The sequence below is a fragment of the Bubalus kerabau genome, chromosome 1, assembly GCF_029407905.1.
Source record: "Bubalus kerabau isolate K-KA32 ecotype Philippines breed swamp buffalo chromosome 1, PCC_UOA_SB_1v2, whole genome shotgun sequence".
Taxonomy (NCBI): Eukaryota; Metazoa; Chordata; class Mammalia; order Artiodactyla; family Bovidae; genus Bubalus; species Bubalus kerabau.
This window is the reverse complement of record NC_073624.1, coordinates 231,787,803-231,814,598: the sequence shown is the minus strand read 5'-3', so window position 1 is coordinate 231,814,598 and position 26,796 is coordinate 231,787,803. Positions and strand designations below refer to the sequence as shown.

Sequence of the window (26,796 nt, the reverse complement as noted above, 5' to 3'; positions counted from 1 at the left end):
AGGCAAGAACACTGGAGTGGGTTACCATTTCCTTCTCCAGTGCATGAAAGTGAAAAGTGAAAGTGAAGTCACTCAGTCGTGTCGGACTCTTAGCGACCCCATGGACTGCAGCCTACCAGGCTCCTCTGTCCATGGGATTTTCCAGGCAAGAGTACTGGAGTGGGGTGCCATTGCCTTCTCCACCTCAGAAGCTAAGCAGAGACCAATTACACATACTGCAAGAGCCTAGAGAATGAGCACACCAGAATCAGAAAGGAAAACCTTTTCTCCTCCAGTGTCTCTCCAGGGTCTTTATTGGCAATGCTTAATATCATGCCATTAGGCAATAAAACAATGTTTAATTGGTTCAGATTTTCACAAGCAGGCAAAAGGGTTGAATTGGAACTGAGACAATAAATCAACAACCAGCACTTTCTCAAAAGGGTTCCATGTATGTACCGAAACTATAGTTTGGTACTTCTCTGGCAGTCCAGTTTCTAAGACTCTGTGGTTCCACTGCAGGGGGCACAGATTTGATCCCTGGTCAGAGAACTAAGATCCTGAATGCTGTGCAGCATAGCAGAAAAAAACAGAAAATGTCTATAGTTATGTTCAACATGGTTCCCCAAAACCGGAAGGAGAACTATAAGTGCACCTGGAAACTAAGGGACAGTATATCTAAGGAAAGAACTAGAAATCTGAGTTTTTAATAAGCTCTCCAAGCAGTTTGACTGGTGAGAGAACTTTGACACTACTAACTTGGACGGTGGAGCCCCTTGGATATTACAAGGATAGAACCAGCCTGGTACTCTGTGTGTGTGTGTGTGTGTGTGTGAAGTCCTGGGTCTTGGTACACCTCTTTGTAAGATACTAGAACTTCTCTGCCTCTGTGTGTCTTCACTCATGGATATGGGTCTCATGTCTTTGTAGCTTGTTTCCCCATCTCTTTCTGTGCCTGCCTCTCAGTCTAAATATCTTGGCCTCCCAAGGCATGCCCTCTAATGCCTTTCAACTTTAATACTTATTGACTGTGGACACTTAAGCTTGGTGGACTTACAGTCCATGGGGTTGCAAAGACGTTAGACAGGACTGAGCACACACATCCTCTCCTTGCAAAGCAGGTTCTTAACCACTAGACCACCAGGGACGTCCCCCTTTCAACTTTTACATGCTCTTCTGTCTCCTTCCTTCCCAGTGGGTCCATCTTCCATCTTGAGATGAAGCAAAACTTCCTCCTCTGCAAGCCTCCTCTCTTTGTGAACCGTCCCCATCCTCTCCAGTCTGAGAGAGAGATCCTTTCATGGCTCCAAAGGCACAAGCTCCTTTAACACTTGTATTGTCCTGCATGATCCTCTTGCTTCCCTGGCTCCCTGCTAGGCTGTGTCTTTTTCATTACTGCATCTTGGATGCCTAGCATTGTGCCGCCCCACGGCTGGCAATCAGCAAATACTAAGTATAACTGAGATTGTCCCTCTAGGGAGGGACTGGGGTGGGGTGGAGGCTGTGTCTGGCCTGTTCACAGCAGGGGGCCCGGCCTTCCCAGCCCCTAATAGCAGCCTGACACCGAGCAGGCGTTCTAAAAATGGCCAACCAGCAAGGCAAGCTAGCCGAGCTGTCCCTCCCACCGCCTAGCGCAGACGTGGCTGGCGTCCAGGGGCCCCGTGCTGGCCGGAAGTCAGCGGAGAGGCCAACGGCCTTCAGGTGGCTGCCAGCCCGCAAGGCCAGAGGGGGCGGGGCCAGGACCGGAGGGGGCGGGGCCGGGACCAGAGGGCGGCTCCTGTGGCGTGCACACCCGGAAGCGTGGCCGCGTCAGCGCTCAGAGCCGGTGGAGGCGTAGTCACCGCCGCAGCCACCACCTCCTCCTCAATCATGCCGGTAAGTGGTCGCGCCGTCCCCGCCCCGCGCAGACCCTCGGCCTCCGGCTTGCTCGGCTGCCGGAGGGTCAGACGTCCCTCTTCAAGGGCTCTGGCAGCTGCCGGAACTGTCGCCTCACTTCTTGCCCCTCCCACCTAGCTCCCCCCAGCTTCTGCGACCCTCCAGAAAATCGGATCCCAAAAAGAATTTTATCTGGGAGTCAGGCTTCAGCATATGGAAGCTCCTAGCCTTCATGCGATTACAAGCCTGAACCTTTCATGCATAGACGGGGAAACTGAGACCACCCCAACAGGGGCAGGGAGTCGCAGAGATCACACAGGAAGTTGGTGGCTATCCGGAACGGGGACGGCTGGTCTCTGGGTGCCCCACCTGGATGCCTCTTCTGGTGGAGCTGGCCTGAAAGAGGTGTTTGCGGTGGCTTTTGCCTCCCATATAGGACGGGTGTTCAGAGATCTGTGTTTTTCTTCCCTTCCCCTGCCCACTCTTGAGTTTCAGGTTGGGCCGTGCTGAATGGAGAGAGTGCTTTCAACCTTTCCTACCGGTCACTTAATGAACCTGAACCCGTGGGCTCCAGAGAGGTTCGGGGTCCTGCCCAAAGTCACCAGTTTCTCAGTGGCAGAGTTTGGGATGGGCAGAGCAGGTCTTAGGGCACCTTTGCAACTGACTCAGTCTCATGGTCTCATTTTGTAGGTAAAAAATTAAGGCCTTTTTCAGATTACAAAAAAAGGTCCACTGATTTATTCAGGGTGGTGTTGAGAAATGGGTGCGCTCAGATTAAGCCCCTTATCTTCAGGGTCCAAGTCTCTCCTGATCTCACATGATAATTGCTCAATAAAAGTAGTCATGCTGGCTTGGGAGGAAGTTCTGTTCCTGATCTGATCTCGGGGCTCCTGGCTGGTGTCTTGTGGTGCTTAACACTTTTCCCCAGGGTTGCCTGATTTTATGGCTCTGCTCCAAGTGGGTACCCAGAGGTATCCCACAGATGCCCTGTGTCTTAGCAGCCTAGCTTTGGGAAGCTGACAGGTGAGCCAGAGGCTCCTCCGGGCCAGGTTACAAACATCTCAAGTGTCATTTCCTTTGGGTCTTGCCAGGCACCTTAAGACAAATCCTCAGACAACCCAAAGTATGAACAAAGAACCTGAGAGAACCAGCCCTCCCAGTTGAGCAAATCTGCCTGACAGTGTCAGAGAACAACACGAATCACTCTGGGTCTGGGATAGTGGAGGCTACCAGGTTTCGGTGGCTGGGTGGCATGAGGGAAAAGCCAGCTTGAGGGTGGCTCTATTCTAGGTTCACTTCTGGGCATTTATTTATTTTTTTATACTTCTGGAGATTTTGACAAAAGACCCACCAGAGTGGATGATCAGAATGAAGAGGGCACTTGGCAGTATTATCATGAGATGAAAAGCTGAAGGAAGAAGGGCATTAATCAAGGGACTCACACCAAAGCTGGAAAGGGAACAATGAGTCACCTGAGAGGTTTCTCACACAAACACTTGGAATCTCCGAAACTCCTTTGAAAAATCTGTGCCCCAACCCCACCCTTGCCAGCTGGTGACTTTAGACACACTGCTTTACCTCTCTGTCCCTTGATTTCCTCAGCATACAATGGGGATAAAAACTGCAACCTCACAGGACTGTCAGTAGTAGTAACAGGAAAAGTGCCAGTAAAATTCGTAACTCAGCCACTGACATAGTCCCAAAGGAATGGTAGCTCTTGTGTAGACCTAGGACAAATTGGGTAGAACTACAGCAGGCAGTTAACCCTGTGTTAACAAGGACCACAGTGGCTGTTCTCTGTCTGTCACCCTGAGTGAGTGACCTAACCTCAGCCTTCAAGAAGTGACAATACTAAGGCCTATCTTGTGGGGTTGTTGTGGTGATTAAACAAAGACATGCATGGACAATGCCTGGCACATAGTAGGCACTCTTAGTAAATTTACAATCATCAAGGTGTTCAAAGACGGAATGTTCTGGATATTTGAGAAAGCATTTCGCCTCTGGGAGGCATCTGGATGGTATGACTCCATTCCATTCCCGCCCTTCCAGTTCTGAGATTCTATTAAAGGATTGTACAGATGACTGGGCTTTTTCATCTTCTTTACAGAAACTGTTTTATAGGTGGCAGAGCAGAGGCGCTGAGGGGCTGGCTTTGTGCAAAGTTAAGCATTCAGTGGTGGGCCCAGTCCTAGGATTCTCTGTAAAGAACTGATTACTCTACTCATTAAGGAGGCTTTCCACAACCCCCATATTTGCTTTTGCAACTCAGAGGTACTGGAAGAGAGCACTGAATAACGATTGCCCATCTGCTGGCTTCTGACCTCTGTACTGTGCAGGATGGAAAGAGACCTGTCCTTCATAGCCAACAAAAGAAAGCTCTAGAGATCTATTGACTTTAGGTCCTCGGGCAGCAAAAACTTGTGCTCCTTCCCAAGGTGTCCCTATCTCGGGGTTTCTGCAGCCCCATTTGCTAGTTCAGAACCAGCAAGGTGTCCCTGGAGCCAGAAAAACCTGGATTCAAGTCCCAACCTCCATATATACCCACCACGTGACTGGGTGGCTTAGTCAACCCCTGGAACCTCAGTTTTCTCCTAAGTATAGTAGAGTGACTAGCTCACTTTCCAAGCTGGGTGGGGACTGACTTAGATACTATATAAAGAGCATTTCACATAGTGGGTACTCAACAGATTTAGGTCTTATGTTGGTCTTGCAAACCTATTAAAGCTTTGGATTGGAATACAGATTCAAGCTACTGACCAATCTATTGTTGTTGTTGTGGACCATTTTAAAAATCTTTATTGAATTTGTTACCATATTGCTTCTGCTTTATGTTCTGGTTTTTTGGCTGTAAGGTATGTAGGATCTTAGCTCCCCAACCGGGGATCGAATCTGCAACCTCTGCATTAGAAGGCTAAGTCTTAACCACTGGACCACCAGGGAAGCCCCCCACCCCCACCCCCGCCCCACTGACTAATCTTGATTACCAATTACTCTAGAGCAGGCTTTTTCTTAAAGGGCCAGACAGTAAATATCTAAGTCTTCATGAACCATATGGTCTGTTACAGGTCCTCAACTCGGCCATTCTAGTGTGAAAGTAAATGAATGAGCTTAGCTGTGTTTCAGTATAACTTTACAAAGCCAGGTTGCAGGCAGGCTGTAGTTTGCCAGTTTGTGTGCTGGAGCAGCATCTTAAACTATTATGTGGGCAGGAACGAGCTGGGTGTCTTGTTAAAAACCGAGGATTCTGATTCAGGAGGCCTGATGGTAGGACCTGAGAGTCTGCATTTCTGGCATGTTTCCAGGTGATGCTGATACTGAGAACCACCTATTAAAGGCAAGATTTTGGAGTCCTCACTAGAAATCCTTATTTCCAGAATTTGTTGTGGTTGTTGCTGAATAGTCACAAAATTAGCTGAAAGAATCAAATGTGTTTAACTAGAAGAAAAGGAAGACTATTTTCTTTAAGGCAAGTTTTGCAGATTTGGCCTCAGTAAAATAGTGGTTTTCTGGTTGTGTAATGATGGTGCAAATGATGGTTATATAACTCAGCACTGAAAAACTGAAGTACTTCGCTCTTGGCCTCAGTTTCCCTTGTACAGCATGATGATAATCCAGACCCAACGATGGTTTGAGACTTGGAAAGAGCCTGAGAAGCCATTTAGACCAGTTTTTCTCAGGTGTGTGGTCTTACCCTTCTGTCTCCTCAGTGGGTTAAAATAAAAATGGAGGGTCCCAGGGCCCACCCAGAGCCACAGTGCCCACTGAGGCAGCCTGCAGACCTGGCTGGTCCCCAAGGCCCGAAGTGATTCTTATGTGCACTGAGGCTGAGAAAACTTAATTGGTTAATGGTTTAGATAAGGGAACTGGGGCCCTTAAGGGCAAGGATTTTGCCTGAGGTCTTCCAGTAAGAAACAGTGCTATGCCCAGAATTCCTATTAAGGTAACAGATTTGAAATACTCCATGAAAAATGTAGCCATAGTTTTTTGTTTTTTCTTCTTTTTAAGGGATAGAAAAGAGGGAAGTGGAATAAAGTAATAACAATAATAATCTGAATAGCTAACTTTCTTTTTTTTTTTTTTTGGCCACACCACAGAGTTTAGTTCCCCAACTGGGGATTGAACCCCGGCCCTTGGCTGTGAGACTGCAGAGTCTTAGCCACTGGGCCACCAGTGGCTAAGTCCCTAACTTTTTACCCCAGTGGAACCTACTACTAGGCTCCAATCTCTTTACCTAACATACTAGTTATCTATCACTCCTGATTAATTGCCCCCCAAACTTAGTGGTTTAAGACAACAAATATTCATTAACTTACAGTTTGTGAGAGTCAGGACTCTGGAAGCAGTTTACTGGTGTTTCTGGCTCAGGGTCTCTCGGGAGGTGCGGTAACCATGTTGTTCAGTGCTGTGGCCCTCTGAAGGAGGATCAGCTTTCAAGAGGGCTCCCTCACATGGCTGTTGGCCGAAGGGCTCAGTTCCTCACCGTGTGCACCTCTCCATAGGTTTGCTTGAGAGTCCTTAGGACATGACAGCCAGTTTCCTCTGGAGTAAATGATCCTAGAGAGAATAAGGCAGACAACACATGTCTTTTATGAGTTAGCCTCCAAGGTCCCCTAACATCACTTCAGCCATATTCTACAAGACATACAGGCTAACCTTGAGATGTTGTAGGATGAGACTTCTCAATGGCATAAATACCAAGAGGCAGATATCATAGAAGAAAAGCAAAAGACAAGGAGAAAAGGAAAGATATACCCATTTGAATGCACAGTTCCAAAGAATAGCAAAGAGAGATAAGAAAGCCTTCTTCAGTGCTCAGTGTAAAGAAATAGAGAAAAACAATAGAATGGGAAAGACTAGAGATCTCTTCAAGAAAATTAGAGATATCAAGAGAACATTTCATGCAAAGATGGGCATAATAAAGGACAGAAATGGTATGGACCTAACAGAAGCAGAAGATATTAAGAAGAGGTGGCAAAAATACACAGAAGAACTGTAGAAAAAAGATCTTCATGACCCAGATAATCACGATGATGTGATCACTTACCTAGAGCCAGATATCCTGGAATGCAAAGTCAAGTGGGTTTTAGGAAGCGTCATTACGACCAAAGCTAGTGGAAGTGATGGAATTCCAGTTGAGCTATTTCAAATCCTAAAAGATGATGCTGTGAAAGTGCTGCACTCAATATGCCAGCAAATTTGGAAAACTCAGCAGTGGCCTCAGGACTGGATAAGGTCAATTTTCATCCCAATCCTGAAGAAAGGCAGTTCCAAAGAATGCTCAAACTACCACACAATTGCACTCATCTCACATGCTAGTAAAGTAATGCTCAAAACTCTCCAAGCTTCAATAGTACGTGAACTGTGAACTTCCAGATGTTCAAGCTGGTTTTAGAAAAGGCAGAGGAACCAGAGATCAAATTGCCAACATCCATTGGATCATCAAAAAAGCAAGAGGGTTCCAGAAAAACATCTGCTTTATTGACTATGCCAAAGCCTTTGACTATGTGGATCACCACAAACTGTGGAAAATTCTTAAAGAGAGGGGAATACCACACCACCTGACCTGCCTCCTGAGAAATCTGTATGCATGTCAGGAAGCAACAGTTAGAACTGGACATGGAACAACAGACTGGTTCCAAATAGAAAAAGGAGTATGTCAAGGCTGTATATTGTCACCCTGCTTATTTAACTTATATACAGAGTACATCATGAGAAATGCTGGGCTGGATGAAGCACAAGCTGGAATCAAGATTGCCGGGAGAAATACCAGTAACCTCAGATATGCAGATGACACCACCCTTATGGCAGAAAGTGAAGAACTAAAGAGCCTCTTGATGAAAGCAAAAGAGGAGAGTGAAAAAGTTGTCTTAAAACTCAACATTCAGAAAACTAAGATCATGGCATCTGGTCCCATCACTTCATGGCCAATAGATGGGGAAACAGTGACAGACTTTATTTTGGGGGGCTTCAAAATAACTGCAGGTGGTGACTGCAGCCATGAAATTAAAAGATGCTTGTTCCTTGGAAGAAAAGTTATGACCAACCTAGACAGCATATTAAAAAGCAGAGACATTATTTTGTCAACAAAGGTCCGTCTAGTCAAGGCTATGGTTTTTCCAGTAGTCATGTATGGATGTGAGAGTTGGACTATAAAGAAAGCTAAGTGCCAAAGAATCGATGCTCTTGATCTGTGGTGTTGGAGAAGACTCTCGAGAATCCCTTGGACTGCAAGGAGATCGAACTAGCCCATCCTAAAGGAAATCAATCCTGAATACTCATTGGAAGAACTGATGCTGAAGCTGAAACTCCAATACTTTGGCCACCTGATGCGAAGAACTGACTCATTTGAAAAGACCCTGATACTGGGAAAGATTTGAAGGTGGAAAGAGAAGGGGATGACAGAGGATGAGATAGTTGGATGACATCACCTACTCAATGGACATGAGCTTGCATAAACTCCAGGAGTTGGTGATGGACAGGGAGGCCTGGCGTGCTGCAGTCCATGGGGTCACAAAGAGTTGGACACGACTGAGTGACTAAACTGAACTGAACTGAAGAGATCATGGGGCCATCTTGCATGCTGGCTGCTATGCTTAAAATCCTGTGTTCATTGTCTTCACCAGCCTGGAAAGGAACTCTCATCCCTATTTTTCAGATATAGAAACCAAGGCACAAAGGAGTAAGTAAAGTTCCTTACTCATGGCCACACAGCTACTAAGTGCCAGAGCTGGGATCTGAAGCCAGGTCTCATTTCCAGAGATTACAATAAAGGAAGTATTGGTATAAATAAACTTTGTTTGAAACCAAAGGAAGAACCCAGGGTTCTTCAAGCAGCTGTATCAATTATCCATTCCCTCAACAAACTGTATTAAGCCCCTCCTCTGTGCCAGGCACTCACCTTTCCCTTTACTGGGGATGCAGCAGTGAACTGAACAGAACTCATGTTCTGGGAGCTTGCCTTCATACCCTTGGTTTGTTGGATATCCTGGATATGGTAGGATGTTGAGCCCACATGGAGAGTCCAGAAACTTGAGTCCTCTTACTGGGCCAGCTTTAGCTCACTGGGAACCCAGGCATATTCTCTCCCTTTCTGGGACTTAGGTGCTGCCTCTGAGACACTTGGAATGCGACAGTGGTCTCTGTACTTCAGAATCACCATGGAAGCTTATTGGCAGTAGTGGACACCTCAGCCCTCTGGATTGCTGACCAGAACCTATAGTTTTTAATAAGCTCCCAGGTGATTCTAATGCAGAGAGTGATCTGATGCATAATTATGACCCCCAGATCAGCACTGCTCAGAGCATGCCTCCCGCCACTCCCCTGACCAGAGTTACTAGTGATCCTGAGACAACTGCATAGCTGAAAAATCAGAATGTTGAAAGTGAGACTAGAAACCCGCATTTTAAACTTCCTTCCCAGGTGATGCAATACATTGTGTGCCAGATACTGCTAAAAATTTTCTAGGGATTCTGTCCTTTAACACAACCACCTCTGAGATATAGAGACCCTGAGTTACTCCACTGTACAATTTAGTAGAGTGAGACTCAGGCTACTGATGAGTCTGATGACAGCCCGATCTTGCCTTTCTCTCTGCCCTCTGTCTTGGGGCCCTGAGTGGGCCTGCATGCTAGTGGGTGTGGGGGTCCCTGTGCAGGACCTGGCTCATGGTCCCCTTTGTCTGTTTCAGAAGCACGAGTTCTCCGTGGATATGACCTGTGAAGGCTGTTCTAACGCAGTCACTCGAGTCCTCAACAAGCTAGGAGGTGAGTGAGTGGCCCGGGTTGCGGGTGGGGTGGGGAGACTGGTACACTTACATTAAATGAATGCAGGCATGGAGCAGGAGAATCTTGAGTTTAAGCTGATAATAACAGTGAAACCAAAACGTACTGAGTTACTTGGCATGTGCCAAGTACTCTGCTTCATGGCTTCTGTGGATCATGTCATTTAATCCTCACCATAACCGTTTCAGATAGTTTCTTTGACCATCTCTGTTGCAAGCAGGAGGAAACTGAAGTTCAGAGAGGTTGAATGATCTATTGGTATCACACAGCTAGTAAATGACTCAGCCAGTAAATCTGGCCTGGAGGAGCCCTTGCAGGACTAGTTACTATGTTACATTCATCTCCACTGTGGTAACTTTTGTTATGTGATACATTTGAGTGTCATTTTCTATTAAGATTTTAAAAGTTGTAACATTTTAAAAAACAAACTTTCAGTCAGTCATGCTGGTAGAACTTCTAAAGCACCCCTTTTGGGTGTATTTAGAAAACCATTCTCCAGTCCCCTCACTTCTCATCTGCGGAAACAGGCCCAGAATGGGTTAGGGTCTGGTCCTGGGGTTCCATGAGATAACAACAGAGTTGTAATCAGAGTCCTGGGGGCAATCCGTCTTTTCAGATTTTCATTTCTGAAACCCTGGATAATAAAACACCCAATTTTCTTTCTCTTTGTATTTATTTTTAATTGAAGGATAATTGCTTTATAATATTTTGTTGGTTTCTGCCATACATCAACATAAATTAGTCACAGGTATTCATATGCCCCCTCCTTCTTAAACTTTCCTCCCAACTCCCACTGTTTTTGTTGTTCAGTCATCAAGTCATGTCCGACTCTTCTCAACCCAATGGACTGTAGCACACCAGGCCTTCCTGTCACCATCTCGGGGAGTCTGCCCAAGTTCATGTCCATTGAGTCAGACCTCCCACAATAATAACACCCAGTTTTCCAAGGGCTCTCATGGGGTTGTCATCTTGTTAGCACTTAAAACAGTCCTCTGAGCTATACTTTCCATCTGTGGAATGGGGATGTTGACACCAGGCCCCAGAGCAGGAAGTGACTTGCCCAGAGTCTCATAGTGAGTCCATGGCTAATTTCTAGACTGCAAACTGGAACCTGAACTTGAAAAAATCTGAAGCAATGGAAAGAACTTGACCACTAACTTCCTGTGTGACCATGGCCTCCTCTTCCCGGGCCTGGTTTTCCCCAGCTGTGGTATGGGAATGTCAGTCTCTTAGCTTTGCTCTGGATGCTTTAAGGTGAAACTCCACGGCTTACCTGGTGGCTCAGTGGTAAAGAATATGCCTGCCATTGCAGGAGACATGGGTTCGATCCCTGGGCTGGGCTGGGAAGATCCTACGTGCCACTGAGCAGCTAAGCTCGTGCACTACTAAGCCTGTGTTCTAAAACCTGGAAACTGCAACTACTGAAGCCCATGTGCCCTCGAGTCTGTGCTCCACAAGAGGAGCCGCTGCAATGAGAAGCCTGTGCGCCGCAACCAGAGAGTAGCCCACACTCACCACAACTGGAGAAAAGCTCGCACAGCAACGAAGTTCCAGCACAGCCAAAAATAAATGCATTTTTTTTTTTTTATTTTTTAAAAGAGTGAAACCCTGCTCGGAAGCCTCTGTATACAAGCAGCAGGTCTGGATGAAGTGAAGGCCAGCGTGCTTTCATTCTTGCCAGCTCCAGAACACCTGCCTGGGGACCTGGGTTGCTAGAAACACAGCTTTGAAATCCACTGGGTCTCATGATCCCAGAGTGTCTTCTAGCTCTATGATGCCACCAGAATATTTACTCTAAAGAGGAGGGAGGCCCTTCTGAAGCAAAAGACAAAACCCGGAGTGCAGCCAGGATGCACTGCCCTCCGCCCCTGGTGTCCAGTAGGTCCAGAGTCAGGTTAGGACTGAATCCTGTGCCATGTGTTTTTTGAGGTCCCTTCACTGGTGCGCCCACAAGGGCTGGCTGACCCCAACTCCTTCATGTTCTGATGGGGAGACTAGGGCCTGTGATGGGCAGGACCCAGCCGACATCAGTGGTGAAGCCAAGCCTGGGACTCTGCCTTTGTTATTTCAACAAGACCCGTTTGTACCTACTCACATATGCCACCAAGGGTCCTTAAATGGACACAGCTCTTTAGGAGGGCAGTTCTGCAATATCTGTGAACATTTAAAGTACACCAATATTTTGCCCCACACTTTCCATTTTATGAATTCATGGTATAGAAATATTTTCACAAGTTTTATAAGATATGTTCAAGTATGTCCACATTGTTTTGATCATAGTGAGAAATTGGAAGCAACCTCAGTGTCTTGTAGAGGGGGACTGAGTAGATGGATGGTGTGTGTGCACAGTTGCTCAGTTGTGTCCAACTCTTTGTGATCCCATGGCCCGTAGCCCTCCAGGTTCCTCTGTCCATAAGATTCTCAAGGGAAGAACACCGGAGAGCGTTGCCATTCTCTGCTCCAGGGGATCTTCCTGATTCAGGGATCAAACCTGAGTCTCTTGTATCTCCTGCAGTGACAGGCAGATTCTTTACCACTGGGCCACTTGGGAAGCCCTGTGATACAGTAACACTGTGGGATATGGTGTGGCTGTCAAAAAGAATGAAGTAAGTCTCTATATGTGCTAAGATGGCAAGGTGTCCTGGACACTGGAAAGTGACATATAAGTAACTTGTTTACAGAGTATGATGCTACTTTGGAAAATGACTTTTCATTTGTCCATCAGGAGAAACACTTGATGAGTCCCTATTATTCAGTGATTCTTAGAGGCAGGAAATAGTAGGGGGCCTTACAATTTCAAATTTTATTCAAAAATGGTTGTCTTTTTTTTTTTTTTTTTTTTTAATGGCGTGTCTGGGGACTTCCCAGGCAGTCCAGTGGTTAAGACTTCATGCTTCCACTGCAGGGGGCACAGGGTTGATCCCTGGTCAGGGAACTAAGATCCCACAAACCACAGAATGTGGCCAAAAAAAGAATTGGCATGTCTGTATTACTTTTGCAATTAAGAAAAAAAATTTTTTTACAGCCCTTATTTAGAGGAGAGATAGACAAATTATAGCCTTTGGGCCCACAGTCTGTTATTGCATAGCTGAGAATGGTTTTTACATTTTTTCAGGCATGTAAAACAATATGGGGCTTTCCAGGTGGCTCACGTGGTAAAGATCTGCCTACCAATTCAGGAACCACAAGAGAAATGGGTTCAATCCCTGGGTCGGAAAGATCCCCTGGAGAAGGAAATGGCAACCCACTCCAGATTCTTGCCTGGGAAATCCCATGGGCAGAGGAGCCTGGCAGGCTGCAATACATGCATTCGCAAAAGAGTTGGACACAAAAGCGAAAGTCGCTCAGTCATGTCCAGCTCTGTGACCCCATGGACTATACAAGTCATGGAATTCTCCAGGCCAGAATACGGGTAGCCTTTCCCTTCTCCAGAGGATCTTCCCAACCCAGGAATCAAACCCAGGTCTTCCACATTGCAGGTGGATTCCCTGCCAGCTGAGCCAGCAGGGAAGCCACAACAACACAAAACAATCTACAGAAGATGATGGGGCCGAGTCCATGCAGCTCACAGTTCCTAAACCATGGGCTCTCTGGCCCTTTTCAGAAGTTTGCCAATCCCTGGTGTAGAGGAGAGGGAAAGAGTAGGGTGAACAATTTAGGAGCCTGACTGGGTATATGTCTGTCTTCCCCACCCCACTTCCTGCAGGAGTTCAATTTGACATTGACCTGCCCAACAAAAAGGTCTGTATCAACTCTGAGCACAGCGTGGACACTTTGCTGGAGACCCTGGGGAAAACAGGAAAGGCTGTCTCCTACCTTGGCCCCAAATAGAGAGGCCCCATCCAGCAGCCTGCAGGATGGACCAACATGGGCAGGTGGGTAAGGCCCCAACATGGCCACCAAGTATATCATTACCTAATGCAAACCACAAGCTCAGGGACTCCTTCCAATTTCCCGCAAGCAGAAAGAGCACTGCTTGATGTATCCCGGAGACCCCTCTATGACTTTGGGCTATAGTTTGTGATCAACAGGGTTTAAATGTAAGCATCTGGCCCTGGGCAGTGTGTCTTTTACTTTGGTAATATAACGGTCCCTTCAGAGGTATTATACTTCACTTACTCCCTAAGCTTTGTTCACTGACCAGGTAAGTGAATTCACCTTGGTTTCCATCCCCACTTAGAACTGTTGTCAGCTTCCCAAACACGCCCTTTTCCCAGACTGGTGCAAAAACAGTGTGATCAGTTTGGTAGCTTCTTAAAGCTTACTGTATGACCCAGCCATTCCTTGCCTAGTATTTACCCAAGAGAAATGGGAAGCACTGTCTATACAAAGACTTGTAAATACTGGTAGTGGCTTGACTTGTAATAGCCCAAAGCTGGAAACAACCCAGTGTCCATCACTAGGTGAGTAAACAAACTGTGTTATAGCCATGTAATTGAATACTATTGTCCATGCAACAACTTCAGTGAATCTCACATATAAAAGAAGTGAGTGAAAGAAGCCAAGAACAGGAAACGTACTGTATGCTTTCATCTATGGAAATTCTAGAAAAATGAACACTAGTCTGGTGAGGGTATGTGGGTGTGTGTGTGTGTTAGTCGCTCGGTCGTGTCCGACTCTGCGACCCCATGGACTGTAGCCCACCAGGCTCCTTTGTCCGTGGGATTCTCCAGGCAAGAATACCGGAGTGGGTTGCCCTTTCCTTCTCCATGTGGGTGTATTCATCTGATAAGTTACAGATCATTACATTGTACACTAAAGTATAACATACAGCCATCAAAGGTGAAAAACAACAGAAACAAACCTCAGCAGCGTGTTTAAGCTGGCTGTTCCCTTTGATTTTACACAATCCAGAAAAGCAGGTGGCACCGTGCCAGCACCCTTCACTGTGGAGCCAGGGCAGACTTTAGTCATCCGTGCAGCGTTCCTTCCCTCTGTGCCCAGTCACAGCCTCAGAACCCTTCAGAGCACAGCCCTCCTAGGGGTCACTGCCCCTGTGCACCTTTAATGCATGGATGACAACAATCACGACATCCCTAATGTCGGCCAGGGCTCTCACTGTAATCAGGAAACACACGGCCTGGAGAAGGGAAGTGACTTGACCAAAGCTTCACGCAGATGAGTGCCAGGAGCAGGCTGCAAGTCAGGTGTCCAACCACCTGGCGGGCCACGGCAGTGACCTTCAGCCGCAGCCTCCTTCCTAAAGGTGGATGTTGGAATCTGCGCCGTGGCAATGTGCTGTGTGTCTGGTGACATCACATGCAGATCAGGTGTGCCTGTCTTCCTCTTCCCCTTTCTGCCCATGGATACAACCATGTTCAGGAAGGAGCCCAGGGTGAATAATCAGTTTTCCAGGGGTCTAGTTTTAGCTCTGCCCTCAGTTCACACTCTGACTTTGGACATCCGTCTTTTATTCCTGAGACCTAGTCCTCTCTCCTGCAAAATGGGGCTGTAACCTCTACCTTGCTTTCCTGCCTTGTGGGGGTTGCTATGACGTCCCTCTGAATATGAAGGATGCTCTTTAAAGGGAGAGTAATGTTTCCACCATACCAGTGTTCATCCAGAGAAGGCAATGGCACCCCACTCCAGTACTCTTGCCTGGAAAATCCCATGGACGGAGGGGCCTGGTGGGCTGCAGTCCATGGGGTCGCTAAGAGTCGGGCACGACTGAGCAACTTCACTTTCACTTTTCACTTTCATGCATTGGAGAAGGAAATGGCAACCCACTCCAGTATTCTTGCCTGGAGAATCCCAGGGACAGAGGAGCCTAGTGGGCTGCCATCTATGGGGTCCCACAGAGTCGGACACGACTGAAGCGACTTAGCAGCAGCAGCAGCAGTGTTCATCATGGTGGATCCTGTGTCCTGGGGTTTTGGGAGGGAAGGGGGGACCCTGGGCCCCTCCATCTAACCTAAGTAGCCCTATTTTATATTGGGTATAAGATTGTGTTTATACTAGTCTCTATTGCAAGGATGGATGGAGGAAGGGAAAAGTTACTCAGTGGATCCACACACGGGGGAGCCCCAGTGTAGACACACTGAATTGGAAACTCCTGACTTGAGCATGCAAATTTTAACTAAAAAATTAATACCTAGACTTCCCTGGTGGTCCAGTGGTTCAGTGGCTAACACTCTGCATGCCCAATTCAGGGGGCCCGAGTTCAATCCCTGGTCAGGGAACTAGATCCCGCATGCCTCAACCAAGACCCAACACAGGCAAAAGAATTAAAAAAAAAAAAAAAAAATATATATATATATATATATATATATATAAAGTAATACCTGCCAATTGTAAACCATGTATAGCTTAATGTGTGTTTTTTCTCATAGTAGGCTCTTCTTTTTAAATTGAGATGAAATTCTCATAACGTTCAACTAACCATTCCTCACATGTACCGCTCATGGGCCTGTATAGTGTGTTCACAGTGTTGTACCTCCACTCCAGTTTCAAAACTTTCATCACACTGGGAAGACTCCCTGTACCCATTTAAGCTCACACTCATTCCCTGCTGCCTCCTTTCTCCATCCCCTGGCAACCACAAATCTGCTTTCTGCCCTTCTGGACGCACCTCTTCTGGATGCTTCCTACAAAAGGAAACGTTACATGACCTTTTGTGTCTGGCTTCTTTCATTCAGCATAATGTTTTCAGGATTCACTCAAGCTTAGCATGTACCAGTACTTCATTCCTTTCAATGGCTAGATAGAACGTTCTCATAGTAGTTTTCATAATTTATCTATTTTAGCTTTTTTTTTTTAATTATAGGAACTATCAAAACTATGCAAGTGGAGTCGTAAAATGAATCTCCACATGCCCGTCACCCAGATCCAACATTATCGAGTCATTACCATCATCTCATCCACGGCCCACTCTCACCACCCCCGTATTCACAGCAAATTCAGGCATCATAGAGTTTGGTCTGCACACCTGTCAGTAACGATGTGTAGTATAAAGAGGCTCCTGGAGGTTCATACCACAGCACTGGGTGAGAATCACTGATCAAGCCAGTTTTACTCCCATACACCAGGCAGCATCTGTCTCTGAGTCTGTTTAAAGAGGCTCCCCAGTGACTGATTGGAAGCCAGGTTCAGGAACCAAAGGATGAATGTTTATTGGTTATTAGGTCTCCTTGATCATCTGGCTCTTAGCAGATTTGTTTGCTCATGGCTTTTTTTTGTTGCCATCCCAGTTAAGTTGAAACAGGGCAGAGGAAGTGCTCCAGCAGCCCTGCCAGAGCCTGAAAGAGGGCTTCAGCAGTGGCCTGGAAGAGGGCTTCAGCAGTGATCAGCTTAGCAAGGTCAAGGCATTCTTGTAGGAGCGGCGTGCAGGGCTGGACATGGGGTTCTAGTCCTACTCGGCACCTGGGTTTCCCACTTCACCCCCTGCAACTGCCTCTTAGTGCATCTTGACTGCGTTTGTAATGTCTCCATGTGCACAGCAGATGGCACCAGTGTTCCACCTCACTTCTCATTTCTTCCAGGACGCTGATCCTCTCCTGCCTTCCAGACAGATCTAGGACCTGGCAATCCCACCCAGCAGTGGTAGTCCTGCGGAGACCCTCATTTGCCCTGCTCCTCTGTAGCTTCCCTGCAATAAAGTCAAGCCGATTTTGCTGGTGATACTGTCTCTTGCCTGGTCTTGTCACTTGCTTACGTGCTGTGCTGTGCTGCTCACATGTTGCTGTGAAGGAAATAACTACAGTGCTTCCTTGGGTTGGTGTTCTGACAGCTCCCAGGTCCAGTGGATCCTGAATCTTGGCTGTGTGAGCTTTTGCAGATCACTCACCCTCTCTGGGCCTCACTTTTCCTCATGTATAAGTGAAGGTGTTGGGTTCGGTTGGTGATCCTCTTTCTTTTCACTACTTTCTTAGACTCCATATGTTGAAAAACTTTTGTCTGTCAAGTGAATGCATTTAAGGGATGTAAAATTGTATGGTAATGGGAATAATGATGGGAAGATGTACTTGTATATCAGAATAATGGGAAGAGAGAGACTGTCTGGGGTAGAGTCCAAGCTCCACATCTCCCAGCTGGGCCACGTAATCTCTTGGTGTCCACAGGCATAAAATGTGGTAACAGCATCTCTTGCAAATGGTGGTTGTGGGGATTAAATGAGATGACTCATGTAAATCACTTAGAGAGTGCTTGCCAGTTAGAAATCACTCAGTGAACATTCTCTATTCACGTACATTTTTTTGATGTGTATTTAATTAATCAAATATCTATAGAGATGGCAATTAGAATCCCAGTCAACCTAGAAGTTAGTGCCTCACAGAGTTGATTCAGTTATACAAAACAAAGGGAATGTTTTCATTTGTATAGCTTTATTTACTTTTTTAAAAATACTTTAAAGCAGCAGCTCTCAAACTGTTTCATCTCAGGACCCTTTTACACGCTTGAACATTTCTGAGTGTCTCAAAGAGTTTATGGTTATGTGGGTTATGCCATGGTAGAAATTAAAACAGGAATGTTTGAAACACAAGAATACATAAGCACATCTCCCATGGGCCATTGGGGCGAGATGAGGTCATCACACAGCATTTAGATCCTGGAAACTTCACTGCATGATTGTAAGAGAAAGGGAAAAAAAGGCATCTTGTGGGAGCAGTTTTGACCTGGCATTCCTACTGAAAGGTCTTGGGAACCACATCACTGCTTTGATCAGTGACCTGAGATGAGATGAGACCTGGCTCTGCCTTCGGCCACCTGTGACCTTGGACCAGTCACCCCGTCTGTCCCAGAAGTAGTTTCCTCCTCTGTACAGTGCACAGCATCTGCACCCCAGGGGCCTTAAGTAAAACTCTGCCAGCTCTAAACTGTGTGCTAGTGTAATTCTGGCCCATTATGAGAGCATTAAAACAAGTCTCATCCCTTTCTGCCTTTGTGGTCCCTCAGGGGCACAGGGCCTCTCCCAGCCTTCCCGGTATCTAGGTGTCTTGGCCACAAGATGGCGCTATTCTTTGGCTTTGACCATCCATGGAGATGTTGAAGACCGTTTCTGTGGACTCTGGGAGTACAAACTTGAGTTTTTCCATTTTCACAGCTTCCCAGGAGACCTGGTTGATGCTGGCTGGCCCACTGGGAACACCCAAGGATGGAGACACTGGTGCCTCTTGGGGCGAGTGGTCCTTGGAGGAGTTCCTTTGCTTTGATTCTTCTCCACCCTACCACTCCCTGCTGGAATCCAGGTTTCCAGCTGAGGCCCTAGGTTTTGGTCTTCAATGCCCCAAGCAGCGGGAGCCAATGAGATCCCACAGCAGGGTGTGTGTGTGTGTTGTGGGGGGAGCAAATGTGTCCACATGTCACCCTGGTGCTTGCCCCAGTGCCTGACCCCAGCCCACCTGCTCAGCCTTCCCAGCCCTCTCTACAGCCAGCTGCATCTCCCAGCTGCCTTGCTTTTGTTCACACTGCCTCAAGATGGAATGATCTCGCCTGCCTCCCCACCACCGCCTGTCTCCCCACCACCGCCTGTCTCCACGTACAAATTCCTTTCCCTCCCTTGCATACCACAGCCTCCAGGAAACCTCCACAACTGGAAGTAATTTATATCTCCTCTTGGCCCTCCCAGCATTTATCCTCCTAGCTTCAGGGCTGAGGCAAAGCTTTTCATCCACGTGTCTTTCCTGTCCTTAAAGATCAGGCCACACATCTGTTCCCTCAGTGCAGAAAGCAGGCACAGTGGGGATATTTGATTGGATGTGTAATGGCTGCTATTTGGGGGCTTTTTATTGTGCATCCTGCCCTTATGTTTATGTCATTCTTTTTTTTTTTTTTTAATTTATTTATCTTTTAATTGAAGGATAATTGCTTTACAGAATTTTGTTGTTTTCTGTCAAACATTAGCATGAATCAGTCATAGATGTACATAGGTCCCCTCCCTTTTGAACCTCCCACCCATCTCCCGTCCCATCCCACCCCTCTAGGTCAATACAGAGCCCCTGTTTGTTTCCTGAGACATACAGCAAATTCCCATTGGCTATCTATTTTGCATAAGGTAATGTGAGTTTCCATGTTACTCTCTCCATACACCTTGCCCTCCCCTCCCCCTCCCCGTGTTCATAGACTGTTCTCTGTATCTCCACTGCTGCCCCGTAAATACATTAATCTGTACCATCTTTCTAGATTCCATATATATGTGTTAGTTTACAATTTTTATCCTTCTCTTTCCGACTTACTTCACTCTGTATGATAGGCTCTAGGTTCATCCACCTCATTAGAACTGACTCAAATGCATTCCTTTTTATGACTGAGTAATATTCCATTGTGTATATATCCCACACCTTCTTTATCGATTCATCTGTCAGTGGACATCTAGGTTGCTTCCATGTTCTAGCTATTGTACATAGTACTACAATAAACATTGGGGTACACGTGTCTTTTTCAATTTTGGTTTCCTCAGGGTGTATGCCTAGAAGTGGGATTGCTGGGTCATATGGTGGTTTTATTCCTAGTTTTTTAAGGAATCTCCATACCGTCTTCCATAGTGGCGTATCAGTTTACATTTGCACGAATGGTACAGGAAGGTCCCCTTTTCTCCACACCTTCTCCAGCATTTATTGTTTGTGGACTTTTTGATGATGGCCATTCTGACTGGTGTGAGGTGATATTTCATTGTAGTTTTGATTTGCATTTCTCTAATAATATGACATTCATTTTTATCTGGTCCCTGTAAGACAGTGGACCAGGACAGACTCAAACATGGTAGAAGTGTAGGAGGCATTCTTTGAGTTAATCTTATAGAGGCAGCAATTACCTGGTCCAATCCTTTTAGCAGGTTTATATTTTTGTAAAAGGTCCCTGTGTGAATACAGCAGTCTGGAGCCCCTCTTGGGGCTCACTATTCCAGGCTCCCATCACCTTTGCCTCTGTCCACCTTCCCCCCGTGTCCTCCATGGCCAAAGCCCTACCTTTTCCAGGGCTGACATACCCAGGGCTGGAGAGAAGCCACACAAGCCCTATGGTGCTGGAGGCAGAGCCCCAGCAGAGTCCAGTGCTGGACTTGGGAGAAGGTAGCAGAGGGTCCACAGAGGGAGTCTCTCAACTCTGAGCAAGCTTGAACAAGTCATCTCCTATCCATGTCTCCTGTTAATTACAAGTTTTTGACTTTTTTTTTTTTTAACAACTTTAATGAGGTATAACTTCATTTGATAAATGGCACACAACTTAACCCTATATATAATATTAAAGGATATACAGACACGCTCATGAAACTATCACCACAATCAAGAGAGTGATGTTCATCACCTGGGAAACTCATCAGACCCCTTGGTAACCCTCCCACCCCTCCCTCCACCCCCAAATAACCACCAATCTGCTTTCTGCCGCTATCAGTCAGTTTTAAGTTCCTAGACTTTTCTATAAATACAGTCATACAGAATAGACTCATTTCTGTCTGGCTTTTCCCACTCACCACAGTGACTTTGGAATTCACTCATGTTATTGAGGTCTCAATAGTTTATTTCTTCCTATCACTGAGTAGTATGCCTTTGTATGGCCATACCACAAAGTATTCTTCATTCAACATTGATGGACACTGGACTTGTTTCCAGTTTTTTAAACTACTCTCTGGTGCCGGTCTGGTTCCACAATGGCTCCACAGGGTACAGGAGTGTGCCAAATCAAGGCAGAAGCCAAACCAAGGCAGATGCCAAACCAAGGCAGCTTAACATACAGTTTTACCTACCCAGCTCCCTCCTACAGCCCAGAGGTATTAAGCCACACTCAGGACTTGAGCAGATCTGGGTGCAAATTCTACCTCCACTACTTACTAACTGCATGGCCTTGAGGGGAAAGTAATGGATTCTTTTGTGCAACTCACTTCCTCATCTGTACAACGCGGATCATGACATATCTACCTCAGCTGGCTATTGTGAGATTATACAAGGTGGCTTACGTTAAGACTCTGAGACTGAAATAGGAATGCCTAATGCTTGATGGTGGCATTCCACAAATCAAGTCTTTTGAACAAAAAGTTTCACCATTATGCAACTTGAAGTTTGAAAACTAGAATTTGTAGATCTGCAGATCTGGATCCTTTCAACCCTGCAGACTATGAGAAGGAAAAATGAACCCTCAAGCATGGCACTGAGTGGGAGGAGAGCGGTGGTTGTTCAGGTCACAGCCCTCTCCGTGGCATTCTCCTTTAATTAGGGATGGTCTCTTCAAAAACACAAGCCTGTAATTTCTGGGGAGTGTCCCGCAGAGCTGCTTTTAGATTTCCATGTCTTTAGGGGCTGTGGTCACTTAGTTTAAGTGGATGAGAGAAAGCTTGGGGAGCTGATCTGCTCCCCAGGAAGGGATAGGTCTACAGATCTCAGACTGCCAGTCAGAACTTTGAAAGATAATATCAAAGCCTCTGGAAACAAGGCCTCTGCTATCCCCCACTGGTCTGCTCATCCTGGGCTCCTAGCATCCTAGTCCTTTTAGGACTAAAAATCCCCAGACAGCTAGAAGCCAGCTGGATCTTAGATGAGAATGCAGCTCTGCAGACAAACAGATGGGTTCAGTGCCAGCCTGGCTGTTTCCTGATGGCATGAGCTTGGGAGGTTGCTTAACTGTCCTCAGGATCTCAGTTTTCTCATCTGTAAAATAATAACTATGCCTTTTTCTCACAGTGAAATGAGATGATGCAGGCACACGGTGGGTGCTCAGCCTGGCTACTGTTATCATCATTGCAGAGTCTTGGGGAAGAAGACCTGGCTGGTTGTCCAGTCCAATGTCCACACTCACCCCCACCCTGCCTCCCCCCGATAGTGGGGCCCCAAGTCTTGGCCTGCATACCAGCCCTGAGAGAGAGCTCTACAAGCAACTGGCTCAACTCCAGACAGCTCTGGGCGGCGGGGAAATTCTGGTGTTGAGCCCACACACATCTCCCCAGCACTTCTCATAATGGAGGCTAGATATATCATGACACTCAGGCATCAGTCCAGCCGCTCCCCATGGTGGTGCCTCAGAGGCAGAACACACTCCCTTACCCATTCCTACTCCCATCCCTGGCCCACCCCCTCAGCTCTTCCTCGGGGACACAGCTGGAGTCATCAGACCACCTGGTCACCAGCCTCCTTGTTAATGCCGCGCCCACCCCCCACCCCCCCCCGCTTTTTTTTAGCTGTACCTCAGGGCAGGTAGGATCTTAGTTCCCTGATAAGGGATCAAACCTGTGCCCCCTACAGTGGAAGCATGGAGTCTTAACCACTGAACTTCCAGGGAAGTCTTCCTTGATGCCCTTTTGATAGTGGAAGCCGAGAAAACACAAGAGAGCTGAGCAGCCCTGGGCCCCCACTGCTGCTAGGCCCACTCATACGGTTCCTGGCACCTGGCTCATGTGCCACCCCACCCGACTTGACTTGATCCCCACCCTACTCCGCTTGACATTTTGGGGAGTGTGTTCCTGAATCCTATGGCTCCATAATAGGTCTGAGGCTACCTGGTCAGGCCACCGCCCATCTCAGACCTGACCCCTCCCCTGCTCCGTCACTGCCCCTCCCAGGGTCCAGTTTGGAAACCATCCTCCCTTAAGCGCCACTGACGGGTATCTAGCTCCTTTTTTTCTTTTCTTCTTTCTGGTCTAAACAGAAGCTGTGGTTCCCTCTGTATTCCTGGTAATTAGAGGCCAGAAAAGCCACTGAGATGGTAGGAAGGGCTAGAGGGAGAGGTGGAAGGTTAGAGGCTGGGGGAGCAGCCCGGAACCTCTAAGTGCTTCAAGTGCCCTCCAGTGCTGAGACAAGCTCCCCAGACCCTTCTACCACCACCTCCTGCCTCTGCCTCCTCCTCACACCAAACTCCAGAGGTGGCAGAGGCCTTGAGGAATTCTAGAATGTTAGAACTGGACAGCTCTTTAGAAAGAAAAACTCCTACTGCCTCATAATGGAACTATGTAAGTTGTGATGGTGATACAGAATTAAAACCATCTTATTTATAAATCACTCCCTGCATTATAATCTCTACATGATGAAGAAAGTCTGTGTAACGTTTTGGTGTATTTCTTTCTACATCTTTTTGGTGCTTATGTAAATATTTATGTGCATGCATGCTCAGTTGCTCAGTAGCCCACCAGGCTCTTCAGTCCACGGGATTCTCGAAGCAAGAATAATGGAGTGGGTTTCCAAATCCTCCTCCAGTGGATCCTTCCAACACAGGGATCGAACCCACATCTGATGCATCTCCTGCATTGCAGGCAGATTCTTTACCACTAGCTACCAGGGAAGCCCCGTAAACATATATATATATGTAAACATAAAAGGCAATATACTGTAGTGTTTCAAACTTAGGCTCTGCAATTAGACTGTGTGGGTTTAAATTCCAGCTCCATATCTACTGGCAAATTATTTAACCTACCTAGTTTATTGCTTTAGCCCTCTCTAGTTTCAGTGCACAGTCTTCTCATTGCAGTGGCTTCTCTCGTTGCGGAGCATGGGCTCTGGGACGCCGTGGGCTCAGCGGTTGCAGCTCCTGGGCCCTAGAGCACAAGCTCAGTAATTGCAGCACACGGGCTTAGTTGCCCTGCAGCATGTGGGATCTTCCTGGATCAGGGATCAAGCCCATGTCCCCTGCATCGGCAAGTGGATTCTTTACCACTGAGCCACCAGGGAAGCCCTCAATAATCATTTTAATAATTTTATTGGTGCTGATGTTTTGTAACCTGCTTCTTTCACTAAGTAGTTTCCATGGACACATTTTCATCTTGGATGTATTATCTGTGGCTGCTTCTTCACTACAATGGCTGAGTTGGATAGTTGCAACAGAGATTGTCCACAAAGTCTAAAGTGTTTACTATCCTGCCCTTTGCAGAGAAATTTTATCAATCCATGGACTAGATCAGTAATTTCAAACTGTATTCTATGGAAACCCAAGGTTCCTACAGGTGCCTCAGGGGAAAGAGAAATAGATGGTGAGGTTCTAGGCCCCCAGCACCTTTCTATCAAGACTGATTCTCTTGGGACTTCCCTGGAGGTCCAGTGGTTAAGACTCCATGCTTACACTGCAGGAAGCATGGGTTCAATCCCTAGTTAGGGAACTAAGTTCCCACATGCTATGATGAAACTAAAAAATAAAATAAAAAATGACTGATGCTCTTATTTGTTAAGATTAACCACCTCACACCAGTCAGATTGCCCATCATTAAAAAGTCTACAGGGGCTTCCCTGGTAGTCCAGTGGTTAAGACTGCCTACCAATGCGGGGGACACAGGTTCAATCCTTGGTCCTGGAACTAGGAACTCACATGCCATGGGGCAACTGAGTCCACGCACCACAACTACTGAGCCTCTGCTCTAGAGCCCGCAAACCACAACTACTGACGCCCTAGAGCCCATGCTCCACAAGAGAACCCACTGCAACGAGGAGCCTGCACATGGCAACTAGAGAGTAGTCCGTGTGCAGAAACAAAGATCCAGTGCAGCCATAAATAAATAAATGTTATTTTTAAAAAGTGTACAAATGCTAGACAGAGTGTGGAGAAAATGGAACCCTTCTACACTGTTGGTGGGACTGTAAATTCATGTAGCTATGGAGAAAGTATAGAGGTTCCTCAAAAAATCAGAGTTGCCATATGGTTAAGCAATCCCACTCCTGAGCATATACCCAGACAAAACTATAGTTCAAAAAGATACATGTTCCCTTGTGTTCATAGCAGTATTATTCACAAGTCATAGGCAAGACATATCCAAACAAATGTCCATAGACAGATGAATGGATGAAGATGTGGAATATATACACAACAGAAAATTACTCAGCCATAAAAAGGAATGAAATAATTCCATTTGCAGCAGCATAAATGAATCAAGAGATTATCATACTGAGCAAAATCAGAAAGAGAAAGACAAATACCATATGCTGTCACTTACATGCGAAATCTAAAATGAACAATATATATGAATAAAATGAACAATATCAAATGAACATATCTATGAGATAGAAACATAATCACAGATATATACAACAGATTTGTGGTTGCCAAGGGTGAGATTAGGTGCGGGAGTGAGGGATTGGGAGTTTGGGATTAGCAGATCCAAACCACTATACGTAGAAAAAACACAGGTAAACAACAAGGACTGACTGTATAGCACAGGGAAATATACTCAATATCTTGTAATAACCTATAGTGGGAAGGAACCTGAAAAAGAATATATCTATCTATATAACTGAATCACTTTGCTGTGCACTTGAAACTAACACAACATCGTGAATTAATTACATTTCAAACATATGCTATGCTATGCTAAGTCACTTCAGTCGTGTCCGACCCTGTGTGACCCCATAGACGGCAGCCCACCAGGCTCCCCCGTCCCTGGGATTCTCCAGGCAAGAACACTGGAGTGGGTTGCCGTTTACTTCCCCAATGCATGAAAATGAAAAGTGAAAGTGAAGTCGCTCAGTCGTGTCCGACTCTTAGCGATCCCATGGACTGCAGCCTACCAGGCTCCTCCATCCATGGGGTTTTCCAGGCAAGAGTACTGGAGTGGGGTGCCATTGCCTTCTCCAACATAAATTGGCAAAAAAAAGAAAGTGTTCTGTGTGACAGTAAAGGAGAAAGACACAGGGAGAAAACTATAAGTTTTTCTATACAACCATATATGGCAAAACATTAAGATTTGTTTAAGCCAGCAGGTACATACAAAGGACCCAAACCCATCTGGTGCATCTTTTCCAATTGGTGACTTTGTGGGCCTCTCTTGTTAATCAGAGTCAGCTTCTCTGGAGAATGACTGCTTATCTCTATGACATACCCTCCCAAGGACTCCTGGGGCTTCCCTGGTGGTCCAGTTGGTAAAGAATCTGCCTGCAGTGCAGGAGACCACCTGCATTGCAGGAGATGCAGGTTCAATAACTTACTATTCTCTAAACTTTCTTTGTGTGCTTGTAATAGCTCATAAATTAAAAGAAAAAAGATGATATATAAACATGGAAAACACTGCCAACAGTTCAACAAGATATACAATGAAAAATGAACATCCAGTTCATCTTAGATCTATGGTTCTCTTCCTTGGGGACACTGATTATCACCAATTTCACAAGCATCTTTCAGGAATAGTCTGCAAATGCAAGCTTTAAGATCCAAAAGAGTAACTCCACTGGGAACAATCATCCTTACATGCATGGACATCTGATCCCATTCCTCACATGGGAAGCAGCCTGAACACCAAGGTCTTCCACTTGGAGAGTCT

At 46.3% G+C, this 26,796-nt stretch overlaps 1 protein-coding gene across 1 annotated transcript; it reads left to right on the top strand.

Annotated features, from left to right (window-relative positions):
• The first annotated feature begins 1,702 nt into the window (after positions 1–1,702).
• ATOX1 (antioxidant 1 copper chaperone) lies at positions 1,703–17,250 on the top strand. The gene is made up of 4 exons (XM_055558962.1): positions 1,703–1,854; positions 9,542–9,617; positions 13,342–13,510; positions 17,114–17,250. Exons 1-3 carry the CDS (start codon positions 1,849–1,851, stop codon positions 13,464–13,466), a joined length of 207 nt encoding a protein of 68 aa, XP_055414937.1. The 5' UTR covers positions 1,703–1,848; the 3' UTR covers positions 13,467–13,510; positions 17,114–17,250.
• The last annotated feature ends 9,546 nt before the right edge of the window (positions 17,251–26,796 follow it).